The following is a 1,867-nucleotide window of genomic DNA, read 5'->3' as shown; positions in this document are numbered from 1 at the left end:
ATCCCACGTCGCGACAGGCTTAGGGGCAGATAATTTAGTTTGAACCGACTTTAAACTTACATGAGGACTCTCGATTCGATTGAGACAGCTAAAAAAGGAGCCCGAAAAAGTCTTTGGCGGAGTTAATGTAATTGTATTTGGCGATTTGATGCAATTACGCCCAATAAAGGCATCATTTGTATTTAAGCAGCCAGCCAGATTTCAGCCAGCTCTTCATCTTTGGCATCTATTCGGTCTAGTCGAATTGACAGAAAATATGCGTCAGCGCGGTGATACATCTTTCGCTGATCTCCTAAATGCATTACGAGTTGGCGAGCTCAAAGGTCCTCATTTCGAGCTCTTAATGACGAAAACTCTTAAAGAGCCAACTGGAGAATTTGCACTAAATAAGGCAATCAGAATTTATCCGACAAGAAAAATGGTCGAGGATCACAATAATTCTGTTTTGCAATATTATCGATCGCAAGGCATTCGAATATACAAGATCGAGTCTCAGGATCGAATCATTGATTCTGGAAGAAACGCCGACAAAATCGACATGAGCAAAGTTGTATCCAACGATATAAATAAGACTGGAGGATTGCAAAAGGAATTGGAAATATTCCTCGGCGCTAAAGTGATGTTGAGAGCAAACATCATCGTTGAAAAGGGACTGGTTAATGGCGCAATCGGCAACATTACAGAAATTCATTGGCCAAATTTCAGACGCGACCAGATTGATAAAGACATTCCCGACTTAAGCATTGACTTTGGACCAGATGGAATCCATCGGATTGAGCCGAGATGCGTAGAATTTGATGGAAAACTGAATTATGGAAAAGTCGAGCGAAGACAACTGCCCATAATTCTATGCTGGGCATGCACAGTGCATAAAATGCAAGGCTGCACAGTTGATCACGCAGTTGTCTATTTAGGACCAGCGCTTTTTGAAACGGGCCAGGCGTATGTTGCGCTCAGTCGAGTACGATCACTCGAAGGCGTACGCATTGTGGAATTGGATTGCAGCAAGCTAACAGGAAAAAAACCCTGCAATGAGGAATGTCTACAGGAGATGGAAAGAATGCGTCGACACGAACCTGCAGCTGATCCTGAATAATAAGCGTGTCATGCCTGGTGTAACTCTTGGTGTTCGTCCTTTGTGAGTATTTGTCTTCTTTTACCCAAAACAAAAGTGAATGCGAGAAGATAAAATCGATAGCAAGATTTTAATACAAACAAACAGACAAAGACTAAAAAGTAGAAAATAATAATCATTAAAAAAGTTTTAAAAAAACCCACGTTTTCTGATTGAACTAAAAAGTAGAAAATAAATGCTATACATCACAATAATGCAAGCGATCACTCTACTATAAGCGATGAAAAACGTGGGGCGCCGTGATTTTCTTACAGTTTCGAATACTGTTGACTCTCTACAAGCTCCCTAATAAAAGTCAATAGTATTATCTAATCAATAGTAATATAACTTTTACTTCGGCGCCCCACGTTTTTGATCGCTTATAGTAGAGTGATCGCTTGCATTATTGTGATGTATAGCATTTATTTTCTACTTTTTAGTTCAATCAGAAAACGTGGTTTTTTAAAAACTTTTTTAATGATTATTATTATTTTATTTACTCTTCACAAAACTTGAAATTTTTTTAATAAGCTCAAGTAATTTATTGTCTTCTTCTTCGTTCTTAATTTTTAGTGTTGGAAGGGATCGAGAACTATCTGCCAGAGGGTTTGAACTCGAGATTTTTTCGAATTTATCAACCATGAGCTTTTGCCGACTCGACTACGCCTCCATCACAATTACCGGATACGTGTCAACTGGTTATTCGCAATTTGACTCCGATTTCAGCCTACTTTTCTTTTTGGATTTGCTTCC

At 38.9% G+C, this 1,867-nt stretch overlaps 1 protein-coding gene across 1 annotated transcript; it reads left to right on the top strand.

Moving 5' to 3' along the window:
- Positions 1-256: 256 nt before the first annotated feature.
- Positions 257-1,096, top strand: LOC131944135 (uncharacterized). Its single transcript, XM_059304648.1, has one exon. It carries the CDS (start codon positions 257-259, stop codon positions 1,094-1,096), a length of 840 nt encoding a protein of 279 aa, XP_059160631.1.
- Positions 1,097-1,867: the final 771 nt, after the last annotated feature.

The sequence above is a fragment of the Physella acuta genome, unplaced genomic scaffold, assembly GCF_028476545.2.
Source record: "Physella acuta isolate Inbredline_101_S28 unplaced genomic scaffold, ASM2847654v3 ptg000483l, whole genome shotgun sequence".
Classification (NCBI taxonomy): domain Eukaryota; kingdom Metazoa; phylum Mollusca; class Gastropoda; family Physidae; genus Physella; species Physella acuta.
Note: the sequence above shows the minus strand (reverse complement) of the source record. Positions and strands in the feature narration are given on the sequence as shown.